The sequence below is a fragment of the Nomascus leucogenys genome, chromosome 23 (assembly GCF_006542625.1).
Source record: "Nomascus leucogenys isolate Asia chromosome 23, Asia_NLE_v1, whole genome shotgun sequence".
Taxonomy (NCBI): domain Eukaryota; kingdom Metazoa; phylum Chordata; class Mammalia; order Primates; family Hylobatidae; genus Nomascus; species Nomascus leucogenys.
In genome coordinates this window covers 3,454,032-3,476,042 of record NC_044403.1, presented here as the reverse complement: position 1 = coordinate 3,476,042, position 22,011 = coordinate 3,454,032, and the positions used below count along the sequence as shown (strand labels likewise).

General features: G+C 36.6%; 1 protein-coding gene across 2 annotated transcripts in view; it reads right to left on the bottom strand.

The window, feature by feature from the left end:
* The window catches only part of IPO8 (importin 8), a 73,927-nt gene that overhangs the window by 26,100 nt on the left and 25,816 nt on the right, over positions 1-22,011 (bottom strand). For both annotated transcript variants that reach the window (XM_030804618.1, XM_030804617.1), the window contains 8 exons: positions 20,807-20,906; positions 17,776-17,852; positions 17,330-17,446; positions 16,821-16,910; positions 14,741-14,906; positions 13,579-13,739; positions 12,395-12,520; positions 7,951-8,017 (listed from right to left, as the gene is read on the bottom strand). In XM_030804618.1, coding sequence (XP_030660478.1) covers positions 7,951-8,017; positions 12,395-12,520; positions 13,579-13,739; positions 14,741-14,906; positions 16,821-16,910; positions 17,330-17,446; positions 17,776-17,852; positions 20,807-20,906 — 904 coding nt within the window. The remainder of the gene's footprint in view (positions 1-7,950; positions 8,018-12,394; positions 12,521-13,578; positions 13,740-14,740; positions 14,907-16,820; positions 16,911-17,329; positions 17,447-17,775; positions 17,853-20,806; positions 20,907-22,011) is intronic.

Genomic DNA, 22,011 nt, shown 5'->3' with positions numbered 1-22,011 from the left:
AAGATGGGGAGAAAACAGAGCAGAAAAACTGGAAACTCTAAAAAGCAGAGCACCTCTCCTCCTCCAAAGGAAAGGAGTTCCTCACCAGCAACAGAACAAAGCTGGATGGAGAATGACTTTGACAAGTTGAGAGAAGAAACTACGATCAAACTACTCCGAGCTACAAGAGGAAATTCAAACCAATGGCAAAGAAGTTAAAAACTTTGAAAAAAAATTAGATGAATGTTTAACTAAAATAACCAATGCAGAGAAGCGCTTAAAGGAGCTGATGGAGCTGAAAGCCAAGTTTCGAGAACTACGTGAAGACTGCAGAAGCCTCAGTAGCCAATGCAATCAACTGGAAGAAAGGGTATCAATGATGGAAGATAAAATGAATGAAATGAAGCGAGAAGGGAAGTTTAGAGAAAAAAGAATGAAAAGAAACGAACAAAGCCTCCAAGAAATATGGGACTATGTGAAAAGACCAAATCTACCTCTGATTGGTGTACATGAAAGTGACGGGGAGAATGGAACCAAGTTGGAAAACACTCTGCAGGATATTATCCAGGAGAACTTCCCCAATCTAGCAAGGCAGGCCAACATTCAGATTCAGGAAATACAGAGAACGCCACAAAGATACTCCTCGAGAAGAGCAACTCCAAGACACATAATTGTCAGATTCACCAAAGTTGAAATGAAGGAAAAAATGTTAAGAGCAGCCAGAGAGAAAGGTCGGGTTACCCACAAAGGGAAGCCCATCAGACTAACAGCGCATCTCTTGGCAGAAACTCTACAAGCCAGAAGAGAGTGGGGGCCAATATTCAACATTCTTAAAGAAAAGAATTTTCAACCCAGAATTTCATATCCAGCCAAACTAAGCTTCATAAGTGAAGGAGAAATAAAATACTTTACAGACAAGCAAATGCTGAGTGATTTTGTCACCACCAGGCCTGCCCTAAAAGAGCTCCTGAAGGAAGCACTAAACATGGAAAGGAACAACCGGTACCAGCCACTGCAAAAACATGCCAAACTGTAAAGACCATCAAGGATAGGAAGAAACTGCATCAACTAACAAGCAAAATAACCAGCTAACATCATAATGACAGGATCAAATTCACACATAACAATATTAACTTTAAATGTCAATGGGCTAAATGCTCCAATTAAAAGACACAGACTGGCAAATTGGATAAGGAGTCAAGACCCATCAGTGTGCTGTATTCAGGAAACCCATCTCATGTGGAGAGACACACACAGACTCAAAATAAAGCAATGGAGGAAGATCTACCAAGCAAATGGAAAACAAAAAAAGGCAGGGTTTGCAATCCTAGTCTCTGATAAAACAGACTTTAAACCAACAAAGATCAAAAGAGACAAAGAAGGCCATTACATAATGGTAAAGGGATCAATTCAACAAGAGCTAACTATCCTAAATATATAGGCACCCAATACAGGAGCACCCAGATTCATAAAGCAAGTCCTGAGTGAACTATAAAGAGACTTAGACTCCCACACAATAATAATGGGAGATGTTAACACCCCACTGTCAACATAAGACAGATCAACGAGACAGAAAGTTAACAAGGATACCCAGGAATTGAACTCAGCTCTGCACCAAGTGGACCTAATTGACATCTAGAGAACTCTCCACCCCAAATCAACAGAATATACGTTTTTTTCAGCACCATGCCACACCTATTCCAAAATTGACCACATAGTTGGAAGTAAAGCTCTCTTCAGCAAATGTAAAAGAACAGATATTATAAAAAACTGTCTCTCAGACCACAGTACAATCAAACTAGAACTCAGGATTAAGAAACTCACTCAAAACCGCTCAACTACATGGAAACTGAACAACCTGCTCCTGAATGACTACTGGGTACATAACGAAATGAAGGCAGAAATAAAGATGTTCTTTGAAACCAACGAGAACAAAGACACAACGTACCAGAATCTCTGGGACACATTCAAAGCAGTGTGTAGAGGGAAATTTATAGCACTAAATGCCCACAAGAGAAAGCAGGAAAGATCCAAAATTGACACCCTAACATCACAATTAAAAGAACTAGAAAAGCAAGAGCAAACACATTCAAAAGCTAGCAGAAGGCAAGAAATAACTAAAATCAGAGCAGAACTGAAGGAAATAGAGACACAAAAAACCCTTCAAAAAATTAATGAATCCAGGAGCTGGTTTGTTGAAAAGATCAACAAAACTGACAGACCGCTAGCAAGACTAATAAAGAAGAAAAGAGAGAAGAATCGAATAGACGCAATAAAAAATGATAAAGGGGATATCATCACCGATCCCACAGAAATACAGTCTACCATCAGAGAATACTACAAACACCTCTACGCAAATAAACTAGAAAATCTAGAAGAAATGGATAAATTCCTCCACACATACATCCTCCCAAGACTAAACCAGGAAGAAGTTGAATCTCTGAATAGACCAATAACAGGCTCTGAAATTGTGGCAATAATCAATAGCTTACCAACCAAAAAGCGTCCAGGACCTGATGGATTCACAGCCGAATTCTACCAGAGGTACAAGGAGGAACTGGTACCATTCCTTCTGAAACTATTCCAATCGATAGAAAAAGAGGGAATCCTCCCTAACACATTTTATGAGGCCAGCATCATCCTGATACCAAAGCCTGGCAGAAACACAACAAAAAAAGAGTATTTTAGACCAATATCCTTGATGAACATTGATGCAAAAATCCTCAATAAAATACTGGCAAACCGAATCCAGCAGCACATCAAAAAGCTTATCCACCATGATCAAGTGGGCTTCATCCCTGGGATGCAAGGCTGGTTCAACATACACAAATCAATAAATGTAATCCAGCATATAAACAGAACCAAAGACAAAAACCACATGATTATCTCAATAGATGCAGAAAAGGCCTTTGACAAAATCCAACAACCTTCACGCTAAAAACTCTCAATAAATTAGGTATTGATGGGACGTATCTCAAAATAATAAGAGCTATCTATGACAAACCAACAGCCAATATCATACTAAATGGGCCAAAACTGGAAGCATTCCCTTTGAAAACTGGCACAAGACAGGGATGCCCTCTCTCACCACTCCTATTCAACATAGTGTTGGAAGTTCTGGCCACAGCAATCAGGCAGGAGAAGGAAATAAAGGGTATTCAATTAGGAAAAGAGGAAGTCAAATTGTCCCTGTTTGCAGATGACATGATTGTATATCTAGAAAATCCCATTGTCTCAGCCCAAAATCTCCTCAAGCTGATAAGCAACTTCAGCAAAGTCTCAGGATACAAAATCAATGTACAAAAATCACAAGCATTCTTGTACACCAATAACAGACAGAGAGCCAAATCATGAGTGAACTCCCATTCACAATTGCTTCAAAGAGAACAAAATACCTTGGAATCCAACTTACAAGGGATGTGAAGGACCTCTTCAAGGAGAACTACAAACCACTGCTCAATGAAATAAAAGAGGATACAAACAAATGGAAGAACATTCCACGCTCATGGGTTGGAAGAATCAATATCATGAAAATGGCCATAATGCCCAAGGTAATTTATAGATTCAATGCCATCTCCATCAAGCTACCAATGACTTTCTTCACAGAATTGGAAAAAACTACTTGAAAGTTCATATGGAACCAAAAAAGGGCCCACATTGCCAAGTCAATCCTAAGCCAAAAGAACAAAGCTGGAGGCATCACGCTACCTGACTTCAAACTATACTACAAGGCTACAGTAACCAAAACAGCATGGTACTGGTACCAAAACAGAGACATAGATCAACGGAGCAGAACAGAGCCCTCAGAAATAATGCCACATATCTACAACTATCTGATCTTTGACAAATCTGACAAAAACAAGCAATGGGGAAAGGATTCCCTATTTAATAAATGGTGCTTGGAAAACTGGCTAGCCATATGTACAAAGCTGAAACTGGATACCTTCCTTACACCTTATACAAAAATTAATTCAAGATGTATTAAAGACTTACATGTTAGACCTAAAACCATAAAAACCCTAGAAGATAACCTAGGCAATACCATTCAGGACATAGGCATGGGCAACGACTTCATATCTAAAACACCAAAAGCAACGGCAACAAAAGCCAAAATTGACAAATGGGATCTAATTAAACTAAAGAGCTTCTGCACAGCAAAAGAAACTACCCTCAGAGTGAACAGGCAACCTACAAAATTGGAGAAAATTTTTGCAACCTACTCCTCTGACAAAGGACTAATATCCAGAATCTACAATGAACTCAAACAAATTTACAAGAAAAAAACAAACAACCCCATCAAAAAGTGGGTGAAGGACATGAACAGACACTTCTCAAAAGAAGACATTTATGCAGCCAAAAAACACATGAAAAAATGCTCATCATCACTGGCCATCAGAGAAATGCAAATCAAAACCACAGTGAGATACCATCTCACACCAGTTAGAATGGCCATCATTCAAAAGTCAGGAAACAATAGGTGCTGGAGAGGATGTGGAGAAATAGGAACACTTTTACACTGTTGGTGGGACTGTAAACTAGTTCAATCATTGTGGAAGTCAGTGTGGTGATTCCTCAGGGATCTAGAACTAGAAATACCATTTGACCCAGCCATCCCATCACTGGGTATATACCCAAAGGACTATAAATCATGCTGCTATAAAGACACATGCACACGTATGTTTATTGTGGCACTATTCACAATAGCAAAGACTTGGAACCAACCCAAATGTCCAACAACAATAGACTGGATTAAGAAAATGTTGCACATATGCACCACGGAATACTATGCAGCCATAATAAATGAGTTCATGTCCTTTGTAGGGACATGGATGAAACTGGAAACCATCATTCTCAGTAAACCATCGCAAGGACAAAAAACCAAACACCGCATGTTCTCACTCATAGGTGGCAACTGAACAATGAGAACACATGGACACAGGAAGGGGAACATCACACTCCAGGGACTGTTGTGGGGTGGGGGGAGGGGAGAGGGACAGCATTAGGAGATATACCTAATGCTGAATGACAAGTTAATGGGTGCAGCACACCAACATGGCACATGTATACATATGTAACAAACCAGCACATTGTGCACATGTACCCTAAAACTTAAATAATAATAATTTTTAAAAAAAGAAAAATTATAAAGGTTAAAAAACTTAATATATTCAAAAGCTAGCAAAATGGAAATTACAAATATTGATAAATAATTTATGTAAGAAAATAATTTGAAAAATAAATTATCTAAATATGGAATTTCTAAAAGTTCTAGCATGGCACTGGGATAAAAACAGATACACAGACCAATGGAACCGATTACAAAGCCCAAAAGTAAATCTACCCATTTAGGGTCAATTAATTTTCAACAAAGATGCTAAAAACACACAATGGACAAAGGACAGTCTCTTCAATAAATGGCACTGGGAAAACTAAATATCCATTTGCAGAAAATCAAATTAGACCCTCATCTTACACCATATGCAAAAATCTACTTGAAATTAATTAAATACTTAAGCTTTAAGATCTGACATGATAAAACTACTAGAAAAAAAACACGGGAAAAGCTTCATGGAAACTTGGAACACTGGTCGGGGGAATGATTTTTTTTTTATTTTTTTTGATATGAGGATATGATCCCAAAGCACACACAACAAAAGCAAAAACAGACAAAATAGGATTACATCAAACTAAAAGGCTTTTGCATAGCAAAGAAAACAATTCACAGAACAACCTCCAAAATCAGAGAAAATATTTATAATCTATATCAAATGAAGATTTAATATCCAAAATATATAAGGAACTCAAACCATTCAGTAGAAAGAAAATAACCCAACTTAAAAATGGGCAAAGGAACTGAATGGCTATTTCTCAAAAGATTATATAAAAATGGCCAACAAGAATACAAAAAAATATTTTAAATCACTAATCATCAGAGAAATGCAAATCAAAACCACATCATATGTACAAGGATGTCTATTATCAAAAAGATGAAAGTTAAATGCTGGAGGGGATGTAGAGAAAAAGGAAACTTGTATACTCTTGGTGAGAAGTAAAAACAGCCACTCTGGAAAGCAGTATGGAGGTTCCTCAAAAAATTAAAAATAGAACTATCATATGATCAAGTCATCCTAGTACTGGGTATATATCCAAAGGAATTAAAATCAGGATCTTGAAGAGACAATGTGCCCTCCTATGTTCACTGAAGCATGTTTCACAATAACCAAGATATGAAAATACCCAAGTGTCCACTGACAGATGAAAAGATAAAGAAAATGTGGTATATATACATGATGGAGTACTAGTCCACCTCAAAAAAAAGAAAATCCTATTATTTGCAACAACAGAGATGGACACACTATGTTAAGTGAAATAAGCCAAAAGAGAACTTCCAGAAATTCTTTTATTATTAATTAAAGGCCATAGTTTACATTAAGGTTCACTCTGCATTGTTCATTCTAAGGGTTTTGACAAATGTATAGTGACGTATTCATCATTATTGTATCATACAGAGTAGTTTCACTGCCTAAAACTTCTGTGCTCTACCTATTCATCCTTCCCTCTCTCCCATCCCCAAGCCCTGGCAATCACTGGTCTTTTTACTGAAAGATGTACTTTTTAAAAATATTTATTTTTTAATTGACAAATAAAAATTGTATCCATGATTTATACACCATTTTGAAATACATGTATTTTGTGGAATGACTAAATCTGGCATCCATTACTTCACATACCTTTTTGTGGTGACACCACTTAAAATCCACTCTTAGCAATTTTCAAGTATATAATACATTGTTATTAACTATGGTCACCATTTTGACCAACATCTCCCCTCCCTCCACTTCCTGCTAACTAAATTCTGTTCTATGAGTTTGAGATCTTGTGGTATCTGTCTTTCTGTGCCTGGCTTATTTCACTTAGCATGATGTACTCCAGGTTCACCCATGTTGTCACAAATGACAGGATTTCCTTTTTAAGGCTGAATAGTATCCCACTGTTTATATCTACCATGTTATATTCAAGTACTCTTTAGATATTATTCACATGTATTAGCAGTACATGCTCAACTTTTTACTCACAGAGTGAACAATAAAAAGCCTGGAGACAACTGCTCTTAATCAGAGACATGCTTTTCCTGCGTCCTTCTATCTGAGTACTACACAGCTTGCATCTCTCTCACACCCACATGACGTGGGGCTAGCATCTTCAAAATGCTTGAATATGATGGAAGACTCACCTCCTCTACAAAATTCCCATCAGCTTGTAACATCTAGCATTAGTTACTGATTCTACTCAGAAGTCAGGTGCCATAATAGATAATAGAACAATTAATTCATACTTTGAGACAGGACTTCACTCTGTTGCCCAGGGGGAGTGCAGTGGCACAATCACAATTCATGGCAGCCTCTACCTGCCAGGCTCATGTGATCCTACCACCTCAGCCTACTGAGTAGCTGGCACCACAGACACATGCCACCACACTCAGCTATTTTTTTTTTTTATTTTTTGTAGAGACAGTGTTTCACCGTGTTGCACTGGCTGGTCTTGAACTTCTGGGCTCAAGCAATTCACCCACCTCAGCCTCCCAAACTACTGAGATTACAGGTGTGAGCCACGGTGCCCAGCCATTTCACATTTCTGATTTTAAAAAATGCCTATTAAACATTTTTCAATCCCAGATTAAGGTAACCTCACCTAAACCTCATCCCAGTTCATTTCTAGCAATGTACAATTTAAAATTACTGTCCTTTAAAATTCTAAAACCAAAAATTCTTCGTTGGATGTATAATTTTTTATCTCTGAATGAAAATACAGATATTTAACACTAGAAAGGACATCCAAAAATTAAAGTCATTATGCTTCTCTTTCTCAAAATTGTCCATCTTGTTAAATCTGAAGGGTCCTAAAATTATACTTTGAGTTCAAATTTTAAAATTTTTTCAATTTATCTTTTTATTTAACCTTTGAACTTACCAATTACATGTTTCTGCAGAACAAGATCAATGATCCGTAGACAGATATTCTCTAACTGCTGGGTAATCTAAAGACAAATTTTAAATATTAAGCTTAAAATTATCATAATTAAGTTAATATATAAATTTAATATTGTGCCAATAAAAATATCAACAGGACATTTTTGAGACGGTAACTTGACAATTCTAAACTTCATGTGAGAAACTAAACATGAAAGAATAATCAGAAAATTTTGAAAAATAGACTGACAGAAATGGGGGTAAAATCCATAACTTAACAATTTATATTAGTTCCTTACCATATATTTTATACCAAAATAAATTCCTAATAGATAAAAGATTTCAGTGTGAAGAAATAAACCATAAAAAAATAGAATAAAAAGAATTCTTGTATAATCCTGAAAAGGGAAAGTGACTCAAAGCCCAGAAATAAAACATGAAAAGAATGAAATCATCTGACTAAAAAATTAAAGAATTTTGCATGGGGCATGGGGAAGTAAAAAAAAAAATGAGTGAAATATTTTCAAATGGTATCACAAAGATCAAATTCCCCTTATATAAAATTGGTGAATTTTTAAAAATTGAAATACAATAGAAAACAAATGTGTTTCTTTTTTTATCATCTTTGCCTGTGTTTATAAAAAGATGTTCATTATAATACATGGTAAGAGTACAAATTCCAAGTGCAACATTAACAATTTTGACCTATTAAGACTGGCAATGATCACAATTATGGGGCTGGGAAGAAAGACCCTGTTGTATATTGACTTCTGGAGTGTAAATGGTACACACAGTGAAGGACAAGTTGGCAACATCCTTCAAACTTACCCATACAAATCACGATGCAAACCAGCAATTCCACTTCAAGGGATTTACCCTTCACACATATTATGTGTGCAAAATGACACATAAAAGGCCATTCATTCATTTCAGCAATGTTTGTGATTACTAGCAATCAAACGTCCATTTAAACAAGAGAGTTAAATTATATCCACTAAACTGGGACTGGTGAAATAAATCTGACACATCATACAAGGGAATATTAAGCAACCATTAAAAATATATAACTTTATTGATTGACATGGAAGGATCACCAAGATATATTAAGTTAAAAATGGCAAATAAAAACCGTGTATAGCATGCTATCATTTCCGTAAAAGAAAAATATACACATTCAGTTTTTGCTTATATGTTAATAGAAAAATCTCTAGAAGGACCCAAAAACCTGGTTTAAAAAAAAGGAAAAAAATAGCTACTTCCAGAAAGGAGAATTAGATAGCTGGGGAGTTGAGTGAGAAGGTAAAATTTCACTGAATTTTCTTTTCACATCTTTTGAATTTTTCAACATATGTTTGTACCAAATATTTTAAAATAAGTTAAAATCCATGACGGGTTACATTTTTCATGTAAATGTCCTATTTTAACTGTCAAGTATATTCTAATATTCAACTTAAACTACTGCCTTAAGGTTCAAATGATCCAAAATTTCCCACTTTAAAAAACTGTCAATATGCTTAAAACCATTAAACAAAAATGCATATGCTTAAGCACCTATTTTAGATTCACAATTTTGTGTTTCATACACTATTTGTCAGTGTTTCATAAATGTGGTTTATCCTTTTAAGGAAATACTGTTTTCAAAGTTTGCTTTTAATCAGTTAAAGCTCAAAATCTTGGTCAGGAGACCAAGATTCCAGTTGGTTTTGCCTGTAATTATTCATGGCCTTGGTAAAGCCATTTAGCTGAAGGCTTTAGGTTTTTTTTGTCTTTAGGTAAGGATGCTATATTAGTGTGTCTCAATTTTCACCCATGCCTCTCTTGATAATCACAATAAGTTCACATGTCCCTTTAACATTATTTGGAATTCAAAATAAATTTAATATCAAGAGAAAAAATAAAAACAGAAAGATGCTGTTTTGTTGTTAAACTATCCCTGCAGCTCATTCTACTACGCCCCACACACACTTGTGAAAACTGGATGAGGTGATTTCTAAGGTCTCTTCAAATTTAAAATACAAGTCCTAAGTATAAGACAAAAGAACTACCCCTTAAATTTACTTGTAATTTAATTTGGAACATCTCACTGTTACCAAGAGGACCATATAGTTTCAATACAGAAGGACACAAAAATAAAATAATGAAAATGAAAATAAAAATTAAGCCCTTTAGGCAAATGAAGACTAGTATCAAGCTTTTTTTTTTTTTTTTTTTTTTTGAGACAGAGTCTCGCTCTGTCCCCCAGGCTGGAGTGCAATGGCACGATCTCGGCTCACTGCGAGCTCCACCTCCCAGGTTCATGCCATTCTCTTGCCTCAGCCTCCCAAGTAGCTGGGACTACAGGCGCCCACCACCACGCCCGGCTAATTTTTTGTATTTTTAGTAGAGACAGGGTTTCACTATGTTAGCCAGGATGGTCTCGATCTCCTGACCTCGTGATCTGCCCACCTCAGCCTCCCAAAGTGCTGGGATTACAGGCGTGAGCCACCGCACCCGGCCTTATCAAGCCATTTTTAAGAACCAAGACGGCCGGGCATAGCGGCTCATGCCTATAATCCCAGCACTTTCAGAAGCTGAGGCGGGCAGATCACTTCAGGTCAGCAGTTCCAGGCCTGCCAGGCCAACATGGTGAAACTCCTTCTCCGCTAATAATACAAAAATTAGCCTGGCATGACGGCAGGCAGCTACTCAGGAGGCTGAGGCAGGAGAATCACTTGAACCGGGAGGCTGAGGTTGAAGTGAGCTGAGATTGTGTCACTGCACTCCAGCCTGGGCAACAGAGCAAGACTTGTCTCAAACAAATAAACAAACAAACAAAAAAAACCAAATCATCTTCCATTGGCACAACATAAACACAGGATAAACCAACAGCTATGGCCGGGCACAGTGGCACACACCTGTAATCCCAGCACTTTGGGAGGCTGAGGCAGGCGGATCACGAGGTCAGGAGATCGCGACCATCCTGGCTAACAAGGTGAAACCCCATCTCTACTAAAAAAATACAAAAAAATTAGCTGGGCGTGGTGGCAGGTGCCTGTAGTCCCAGCTACTCAGGAGACTGAGGCAGGAGAATGGCATGAACCCAGGAGGCAGAGCTTGCAGTGAGCGGAAACTGAGCCACCGCACTCCAGCCTGGGTGACTGAGCAAGATTCTGTCTCAAAAAAAAAAAAAAAAAAAAAAAAAGAAAAAAAAACACAAAAACAAAAAAAAAACAACAGCTACATGGTTTAACAATGCTATTTAAAGAAGTAGTAGCAGCCAGGCATGGCGGCTCACGCCTGTAATCCTAGCACTTTGGGAGGCTGAAGCGGGTGGATCACCTGAGGTCAGGAGTTCAAGACCAGCCTGGCCATCATGGTGAAACCCCATCTCTACTGAAAATATAAAAATTAGCTGGGTGTGATGGTGCACACCTGTAGTCCCAGCTCCTCGGGAGGCTAAGGCAGGAGAATTGCTTGAACCTGGAAGGTGGAGGTTGCAGTGAGCCAAGATCATGCCACTGCACGCCAGCCTGGGTGACAGAGTGAGACTGTCCCAAAAAATTAAATAAATAAAAGTAGTACTGGCACCTGCTTCCTAAGTGCTCACCTTGTAAAACAATAATTGCCATCAGTGCCAAACAAGTCAACTTGCACTCACGGAAGTAATGAACAAAAATCTAATTTGAGTTAAGGAGAGGCCATGGGATACTTGGGAAGAAGCTATAGGTTTTAAATTGGGATAAACTGATACATTATCAAAATGATCTGACTACAAACCCAAATGTATAACTTACTAGCTCTGGGACCATGAGCAAGTTTCTTAAATCCACCTGAACTTTGTTTTCTGCTTCTGCAAAACAGACTACCATTACCTGTGCTAGCTATGTCATGGTGGCACTAGTAAGATCATATCAGATGATGGATGTGAAAGCATTGGATAAATAGCTGTATAAAGTCTTATCCCAATAACACTCTGGAATTCAGTTGAGTAAATATGCTTTTCAACTCTTTCACTTATTCCTTTCCATTTTTACAGTACTTGTTATATCAGAATTCTGTTCCATTACCTAACACTTGCAACTGTGATTGAACTGCTGTCTGTCACTCTCTACCAAGAATTCTAGATTGCTGGTTCCCAGAAAGCTGGGCTCGTTTCTTATTCAATTTGGTATTCCCCAAGAACCTAGCCTGGCACATAGCAGATATGATTAACTGAACTCAAGTTAATATAAAGGGATATACTATATACTTTATAATATTTACATTATAATATTATAAATAGTATGATGCAATATTATGTTACTCAGTCATTTTAATGTTTCTATAAAATGTGAGGGCAATTTTTAAAGCCTAGCAACAGATCTAAGTAGCAATTTAAAAGTGGAGACTTCAAAATTCATGGCCACTGATCACATAAATTTCAGTTAAATGGTACTATTATATCATAAACCACAAAGAAATCTCACCTCTTTATGATCTTCTACAACTGTTAAGATAGTATCAATGGTATGTAAAATTCCCATAGCCATTACTGTTTTGTCTTCGACTTCTTCGTATTCATCACTTTGAAGAACTTTGCCAAATATCTCAGCCTATGAAAATAACATTAAAGTATTCCAAAATTAGTAGTACTCTTATGTCCCCCCTTTATAAAAGTTAGCAAAATGGCAGTGTCACACATCTGAAGTCTGCATTGCTTAAACTTTGAAGTCTGCACTTTGCTGACTGAATCATCTCTCTTCTTAAAGTAATAGAACCTGTCATGTTTTAAATATAGCTATTTACATTAGCTATTATATCCAGAGAGCTAATATTTAACTTCTGATTGTCACTAAGCAAGTAAAATCACAATCTAGGACAAGTGAAATCAAGTAATAGTAAAAAGAAAAATGCAATAGAAGATTGAGAAGTCGAGGAATCACTTAGAAAATGAAACAACAACAAAAAACCAGACATGGAAAACAGGAGGAAAAGTTTTTTTAAAAAAATTAGAGACACAGTCCAGATGTGATTCTCCACATCAGGAAATACAGAACAGAAAAAAGAATAGTAAGGAGAAATTTATCAAAAAAGTAAAACAAAAAATTGCCCCAAACTGAAGGAAATGAGCTTCCTGATTCAAAGCCCAGAAATTAAAACTTTAGAAGGCACATATTATAAAATTTCAGAATATTCTAGATGAAAGAAATTATCCTAAATGTGATTAAAATCTAATGAACTATAGAAGTATCAGAATAATTTTTTATCAATATTTCAGTTACAGTCATGCATCGCTTAACACGGATATATTTTGAGAAATGTGTCATTAGGCAATTTCATCCTTGCTTGAACATCATTGAATGTACTTAGGCAAATCTAGATGGCATAGCCTGTTGCTCCAAGGCCACAAACCTGTACAGTTTGCTAATGTAGCGAATACTTAGGCAATCACGACACAATGGAATTATTTGTATCTAAACATACAAAAGGTACAGTAAAAATATGGTATTATAATCTTATGAGTGCACCATCGTATATGCAATCTGTCATTGACTGAAATGTTGTTATGCAGCACATGACTGTAGAAACAAAACTGAACTCCATATTTTGGAGTTTATTTAGATTACTCAAGGTTTCTAAACCAAATTAACATAAAACTGCCCGGTCTTACCAAGTGTTGGGTCATATCAACAGCAATTGAGGCTACCTCTTGACTGTATTCACATATCATCTTCTGGATGACATTAGTAACATCATCATTTTCTGTCTCTCTAACAATGTGCAACAGTTCCTGCATAATAGGCCTCACATGTGGCTTCATATATTCCTTAGCTAATTCAATAAAACAAACAAAAGTAATAAAAATTACCATGCCCAGATGATAAAAGGAATTAACTTCATCACAAGGTCAAGTGACCCAGGGTAATACCTAAATCAGGTTCTAGATACACACTTGCTCTGTGGTAAGTTACAAAGCTGTGCCAAAATAATGTTCACCAATATATCAATTTCCCAAGAATAATATAAGGATAAGAAGTTCTGCACAGGAGAGAACTGTCCTGTGCAGAAGCTATCCCAAAATACTAATAGCCCCCTCTGAGAAATTCTAATTATACATACACTTGGTCATCAGAATGACTTGGAAAACATGAATCAGTTCTCATGACAAGTTATAAAAAATCATGTACATGAAGACTATCCCGAATACTGATGGGGCCCCTTCCCTGCCCCAGGCCATCTCTACCACCCTCCCTTGCCATGTGTACAATATCCAATCCTCCCACTGAAACATTGCTGAATAGAGGCAAACTACATTCATGTTCTTCATAAAGCTGAACTTACTTTCAAAGGTTTATTTGAACTTTGATCAGAACACTGAACAAATGAGACGTCTGTTATCACTCACTAGAAATACTACTTGCTACTTTCAAAACTAGGGGAATCAGAATCCCAGAGGTGAAAGGAATCATGAAGTCATCCGGTCCAACTCCCCTAAACTTAAATATGTAGAAACCTGAGCCTTGACAGATCACACACCTTGCCCAGGTTTCCATGGCAAGTTAGGAGCAAAATCAAAACTGGGCCCAGGTCTCTTTATACCCAGCCTATCCTAGGGCCCCATAATGATTAACATGTTTCCTAACCTAAAATTCTGAAAACTACAGTCAGTAGGAACACCTAAAAAGGACAAGAATAAATTCCTACAAAATTCTGAGAGGGCAAAACCTCAGAATTCCAAACCCTGAACCCTCAGACATGGAGATGCATCTTCATTAGGGAAGAAAGTAAATGAAATTATTTGAGAAAACGTCTAAAAGGTATTTTGGCTTTACCTTGTATCTGGTTAGAAATTAAGGACTGAAGAGCAAGGGCAGCTTCAACTTTGACAGGCATCTCTTTATCTTCAATCAGGCTCTTCTTCGCTAATTCAACTGCATTTCTTAGATTGAGCTCATTATGGAACTTCAAAGAACTAAATGCATGAAGTACCCAGCAAGACTGTATTATTAAAAAAGGTAAGTAGGGAGCTATTAGGATTACAGCATTCTGTAATAATGTCACAGATGTAAGAACTTCTTAGTAAAATATCATCAATTCTATGAAGAAATGTTTGCTTTTGGGGTAACACAGTAGCCTTAGTTTCTAACTTCTACATCCCCCTTTTTACAAGTAAGGCATTTTCATTACTTCTAAATTACCCATATGCAATAACATTTTTCATAGGAAAGAGAAAAAGAAGCCAAATACGTCTTTGACAAAAATCTATTTATGCTTTTAATAAATATTATAACTCATAATTAATTTGTTATATGTAAAAGCAACTCCAAACCAGTATCTGAAATTCATTTGTCACACTTAGGTAAAACATTATTTTCCCTTACACTAACTGGTTTAGTAAGCTTCCTTTTTTTCACTCACATAGGTACCAAAAATTTTAAACCTGGTATAGCTGATCACATTTTAACTATTAGACCACAGAATCATTATTATATTTTACTCTCTGTGTGCATCAAACACAATCAACAGAAATTAATTCTAGTTACTAAAGACTTTTAGCAAGAGAATCACAATTCATGTAACTTCTCAAAGGTAGGAGCCCCACCGTAAAAATGCTCATGTGCCCTCAGCGTCCCTAGTCCACATTTGCCCAGATATTGCGCTAGTAACTATCATTTTGTAAAATGCTTTCTAGTGGGCCAGGCGCGGTGGCTCACGCCTGTAATCCCAGCACTTTGGGAGGCCAAGGCGGGTGGATCACAAGGTCAGGAGATCCAGACCATCCTGGCTAACACAGTGAAACCCTGTCTCTACTAAAAATTACAAAAAATTAGCCGGGCGTGGTGGCAGGCACCTGTAGTCCCAGCTACGCGGGAGGCTGAGGCAGGAGAATGGCGTGAACCCGGGAGGCGGAGCTTGCAGTGAGCCGAGATCACGCCACTGCACTCCAACCTGGGTGAGAGAGTGAGACGCCATCTCAAAAAAAAAAAAAAAAAAATGCTTTCTAGTGTACAAGGCATTGTTAATATATGTTGTTTTTAGCCAGACATTTTTTGTGTTGATATATTTATAAAGAGAAATACTAGGCTCTTGAATAAAAGTCCTGTTTCTGTTTCTCCATAAAATATATTGATTCTAAAAGAATATACACACAGAGCACAATTTCACATGGATTATTAATCTCTCCATTTTATTAAGGCAAATCTACCTAATATACTGAGAATCAAATTCAAGTTCTTAACCAATCTAGAATTTCATGTCATTTTATACACAAAATAAATCCATTTGTGAATTTACATTGTATCACTGCTATAAAATCACCTTTCTCATTTCATGTTTTACATATGCAGCAAGTAAGGCTAGGGTGACAAATGAAATAAAACCAGCAGGAAATAAAATCCATAAATCTTTTCCTTTTTTTTTTTTTTTGCTTTTTGAGACAGGGTCTCACTGTCACCCAGGCTGGAGTGCAGTGGCACAATCTCAGCTCACCACAAGCTCCGCCTCCCGGGTTCAAGCAATTCTCCTGGCTCGGCCTCCCTAGTAGCTGGGATTACAGGTGCCCGCCATGAAGCCCAGCTAATTTTTTGTATTTTTGTAGAGACTGGGTTTCACCACGTTGGCCAGGCTGGTCTCAAACTCCCGATCTCAAGTGATCCACCCGCCTCAGCCTCCCAAAGTGCTGGGATTACAGGCATGAGCCACTGCACCCGACCCATAAATCTTTTTCTTTAATAGTTTGTCCTTTATTCAGCTGATGTGACCATAGGCAGACATCCTAATTGACTCTATTGCATCTCAATATGTGATAAAAGGTCAATTTATCCAAAAACATTTGAATAATTATCTTATGAAGATTTAAGATACATAACAGAAATATGAAAAACTTATTTAACAGAAATACGAGAAACTTACTCTAGCTCGAAGATATCCCAGGTTAGACAATAATAATGGAAATACATGATTTTGTAGAAACAACTCCATTTGGTCCTTGAATAAACTCTTCTATTAGGAAACAAATTTCAACTTATCAATTTCTTTTTCATATGTAAGAATCACTTCCTAATCAAGTATGTTTACTATGACTTGCATTTAATATACTTCTAATTTTGTAAAATTATTTGACCTATATATTGCATGTTTTAAAACAAGATAAATATTACCTTAGATCAGTTTGATATTGATTGATTTTGTAGACATAAGATATTTTGTATCCCTTTCACATAGCAATAGTTTCATACTGAAACCTCTAAACAGTCAAATTTTCTTTTTAATTAAAGAAATAGGTGACAGAAAGGAGGATAGTTGTGAACTCAATTATCCAGAGGTAGTCACCAGCTTTAAATTAACCATAACTTTCATATTCTCTCATTTGCCCGTGCTTTACAATGTTATTAAGTAAATTAAATTTTGATTATCTTAACCTTCAGTAAAATCTCAGCTAGGGAACCAATCACATGCAGGGCTCCATCTTTCTTCCTAGGGTCAAAGTTCGGGTCTGTTAGGATTTGATAACAGAATGCCATCATTTTTGGCAACACCTAAAGAAATAAAAGAATCCATTTAGTCTACATGAACTTTCATTGTCTTACTATAGTATTAACTATGATGCACAAATTTTTAAAAATAAAGCCATTTTATTATGTTTTATCAAGCAACTATAAGCTCAATAAGAAAAGTACAATTTATTAAGAAAACGAAATAACCATGATACCCCCTTTCCCCTCACCAGGAGAGGAAAAAAAAAATTCTTAAGGTGACAAATTATAATGAATAACAACATAATTTCTCAAATACTAGGGATATACTAGAGTATCAAATCAACACAGGCCACCCTTCAGTTTGGGATTTAAAAAGAAAAATGAAATACCTCTTTTCTTTTCTTTGCTGCAGTATATAAGAGAGTCTGGGCTGCTGTGGTGGGAGAAGCATAATCTTCAAAAATATCTAAGGTTTTAAAAGGTTAAAACCATGTTAGTGAAAATATAATTACTTATTCCAGATTTTAAACCTGACTGACCGCTATTCCAAACCAAAAAAAATAAAACCATCCACATATGACACTGCTTGACAGCACTAAAAAGCTAAGGATATACAGTGGCACCACAACATTGCTGTCTCCTGCACAAAACAATGTTCCTCAAACTCTACAGGTTGTCCTTTCAAACTATTATATTGAAGAAAACAATGCATTTGCACATCTGTTTCACTGAGAACAGAAAAAGTGCTTTATCTCTATCAAAAAACAACAAAAATTCACTCAGCTCTTACTATGTGCCAGGTACCGTTCTAGACCCTGGGGATACAAAGATCAAACAAAAAGGTTCTCACAGAGCTTATGTCATGAGACAAAGAAACAGATTATACATATATACACACATAATAAGTCAGGCTAAGAACAAATGTAAAATAGGGTAAAGAGACAGAGTGACAGAGTATGGGGTGCTAGTTTAAAGAGGGTGTTAGCGAAAGCCTCTCCAACTCTGTTAAGGTAAGATTTAAGCAGAAATTGAATGAAATGAGGGAGAAAGCAATCCATGGATAAAGCACTCCAAGCAGGGGAAACAGCAAGTGTAAAAGCCTTGAGGGACTGCTAGGACCATGCCTGGCTCTGTCGATACGTAGGTTCAGCAGGTCATCAATGGATATTCGTTGAATATATACCTATCTACAACTTAACATATCACTTAATACCATGAACATTTTCACAAGTTTCAGAATAGGCAGTTTTACATAAGAAACTGAAATCTTGAGAGGTATCTGGTATGTCCTTGTTTCAATATAAAAGATAAAACCAAATCTAAGTCTACCTCAAAATATAAACTACAAACATAATAAGAACATTTTTGGAGTACTGCACTTACTCTGTGCCAAGCAGTATGCTACAGATTTAGAAGCATCTAGTATTCTATGCTAAGCAGTTAGTTCATGTGTATTATCCCATTGAATCCTCCCAGCACTATTATCATCACCCGTTTGACAGCTGAAAGCACTGAATTTTAGAGAGGTTAAGTAACCTGTCCACAGTCACACAGCAGGTAAGTGACCAAACCAGCATTCATACCCACGCTATCTTAACATCAAAGCCTGAGCTCTTGTTAGTTCTTACCAAATCAAAAAACATTATTGGGCGAAGTGGGGAGATGTTGGTTAAAGAGTAGATAAAAAGAATAAACTAAAACATTATTATTAATCAGTCAATACGTTTAGATAGGAATGCTTTGTTTCACGTGAATAATTGCAAGTGCCAAACATATAAAAAGAAAACGCAGTAATTCTTCTTCCCTATGGTTACCCAAAAGTAAAATACACATATCAAATAAAAGCCACTGCATTCCAGTCTACAGAAGGAAAGGATTAAAGAAAACTCACTTCAGCTAGTCAGTCTTGAGTTACCCATATCTGCTTTTAAACAATAAAATGTAAATTCCCACTGTTAATCAACAGACATAGAGTTCTTATTTTCTAAAAACTGGGATATTTATACCTATCTTATCAGATATGAAGAATATATAAATAATGGTAACTTTCTGAAAGCTAAACAAATACTCTGTACATCACAAAAACACATAGGTATTATGAAAGAAGTAAACACTAAAAGAATGCCTTGCAAGGCAGGAGGATCACTTAAGCCAGGAGTTTGAAAACAGCCTGGGAAATATAGGGAGACCCTGTCTCTGCAAAAAATAATTAGCCAGGTGTGGTGGCACATGCCTGTGGCCCCAGCTACTTGGAGGCTGAGGTGGGAGGATCACTGGAGCAAAAAAAAAAAAAAAAAAAAAAAAGAGAGAGAGAGAAGAATGGTTGGCTAATCACTCAAAGCAAACTAGAAAAACAAAGGCATAAGAAAGGGGAAATAATAAGTCACACATATGAATAATGATTTTCAAAAGAAAAATAACAAATCAAGCAGATGATAAATGTTTCTCATTCGCTTTTCTTATACTTTGTCTCCAAGAGAAAACGGGATCCTCACTTACTGAATCAAATAATATAAACACAAAGCTCTGTAAAAACACAGCCCAAAAAACTAGCATCTGTACCAGTAGATTTAGCTTACGTAGCTAGACACACCTGGCTCAACTAAGGGGAAAGCACTGCTTTATTACAGCACTTTCAGCATGCAGCGCTAGATTTAGCAATCATTTGTTTCAACATTTATTGAAGGCATACTGGAGGCCAAGCACTAGTGGAGGAATGCAGAGGTGTAGAAGAGATAGAAAATGCAAAATTAAGCAAATAAGGTAAAATTCCTGTCCTCAGAAAGCTTCTAAGTTGTGGGAGATAGGTATGCAAATTAATATTTTGCTATGTTAAGTGCTTGAGTGTTCCATGAAGCAATTAATACAAACTGGGAATAAAAGGGAATAAATCAGGCCACCTACACAATTCAACAGTTTCCAGGAAGATCCAAGTTAAAAGGACACCCAAAGAACTGGACCACACACAGTGGGGCCCCCATACGAAATTTATTTCCCTTGTGGAACACTTAGTCTCTCAGACAAGCAAGCAAACCAAATTGGGGTACCCCTAAAATATGCAGAAATCCAAAGTATTTCCCACATGAGAACAACCCAATCTATAAACGAGTCTCCCAAAAGGCACAAAAACGGATGGTCCCTGCAGATCAGCATCACAACAGCATAAGTAACAGATGGCTCCATGGGAACTTGAGCACCCATAAGAGAGATGAATGAGGTGGCTTTTCATCTCCCACATCCGACAATCTCAAGTTCTCTAGTTCAACAAAATAACATCAAACTCTCAAAGTTTCAGATTACATCATGCAAAGCAGAACCTGGGAGATTTAACAAAGTAATAACATTTGCTTAAAAATATAAATTTAGTTATATTACTTTACATATCCAGGAACTGATGAGAAATAAAACCATCTCAATTACCAAATTTCATCCTTATATACTCATATGGATCTTCTTGCCACAGCTCTTCATCCTCATCTTTATAACACATCACAGAAAAAATCACATCTTCAGAGATATTCTAAAATGAGAAAAAAAAAAGTAACAAATGGGTATAGGCTATTCAAGTTTGAGGAATACTAATAATGTACTTGTTGACAGCCTTTATGATGTTAGTTTTCCAAACTCTGTGTGTGTAAAATGTCAAGTCGAGGTTATATTTACTATTATAGTTCTTATTTAGAAATTTTTTTTTAAGATTTCCATTTTAGTCCTAAATGTCCATGTATTAACAATATTAAAGGGCCAGCCATGGTGGCTCATGTCTGTAATCCTACCTCTTTGGAAGCCCAAGGGCACAAGGATCACCTGAGGCCAGGAGTTCAAGACCAGCCTGGGCACTGTAGCGAGACCCCCATCTCCAAAAAAATACATAAAAACGTAGCCAAGCATGGTGGTGTGCATCTTGGAGGGTCTCTTGAGCCTAGGAGCTCAGGGATGCAGTGAGCCATGATCATGCCACTGCAGTCCAGCCTGTGCAACAGAGTGAGACTCCAGCTCAAAAAAAAAAAAAAAAAAAAATTGGAATTTTCTTTACTTCTATTCCCAAAAAAACTAATTTCCTACTCTACAAATGTAGGTTTCAGTTAGAGAGAAGTCCTATCTACTAGCCTCTCTGTGCACTGCTACTAATGTTCTATTAAGCCCTTTTAGGCTCTAACAACAATTTATATAAAAACAGGATCATCTCTTACCACTTATTCCAAATTAAATAATTCTAAGTGAAAAAATTCAGCCTAAGGATCAGCGTTTTCTTATTCCTACTTTACAGCTATGTAAAAATAAAGCCAAAGGTATGAAGTAGAGAAGAAATGCTATCACAACTCACCCTTACTTTATAGGAACACAGCAAATGAAATCAGCATCTTTATTAATTGCAAAGAAATTATCACTATTTGATCAAAGTGATCAGGCAAATAGTTATTAAGATATCTACATAAATCAAAGAAAAGGTATCTGTTGGCAAGACGGGTAATAACACTAAAATTCTATCCTGGACAGCAAACAGAAAAGTGAAAGATTTTTCTTTTCAGATATCATTTATAAAATGTAAGAATTCACAGTTTGGGAGAGAGTAGGTATTCAGTTCCTAACATTGTTGAATTATCCAATTATTTGTATACAAG